Below are 381 nucleotides of genomic sequence, written 5' to 3' on the forward strand. Positions count from 1 at the left end.
ATATGAACCTGTTCAAAGCTGCTATCCTGCCTGTCAGTCTTTGAACATCCTTGGCATTGGCAGGAGATTTGATATTTATTAATGCTTTGATTTGTTCCGGGCTTGCTTCAATGCCCCTCTGGGTTACCATGTATCCTAAGAACTTTCCTGCCTTAACACCAAAATGGCATTTTGAAGGATTAAGTTTCATGTTGTAACTATCAAGGATATCGAATGCTTCTTCCAAGTCCCTTAGGTGATCCTCAGCTTTCTTTGACTTGACCACCATATCATCTATGTACACCTCCATAGTTTTTCCAATTTGATCTTTGAACATCATATTTACCAGCCTTTGATATGTTGCACCTGCATTTCTTAGTCCAAAAGGCATGGCAATATAAC

General features: G+C 39.4%; 1 protein-coding gene across 1 annotated transcript in view; it reads right to left on the reverse strand.

The window, feature by feature from the left end:
* PHALS_04805 (retroelement pol polyprotein) overlaps positions 1-319 on the reverse strand; it is a gene marked incomplete at both ends in the record, with an annotated part of 1941 nt that extends 1622 nt beyond the window's left edge. Inside the window, one exon of the mRNA XM_024718648.1 lies at positions 9-319. Coding sequence (XP_024584026.1) covers positions 9-319 — 311 coding nt within the window. The remainder of the gene's footprint in view (positions 1-8) is intronic.
* Positions 320-381: the final 62 nt, after the last annotated feature.

The sequence above is a fragment of the Plasmopara halstedii genome (assembly GCF_900000015.1).
Source record: "Plasmopara halstedii genome assembly, contig: Scaffold_2680, whole genome shotgun sequence".
Classification (NCBI taxonomy): Eukaryota; Oomycota; class Peronosporomycetes; order Peronosporales; family Peronosporaceae; genus Plasmopara; species Plasmopara halstedii.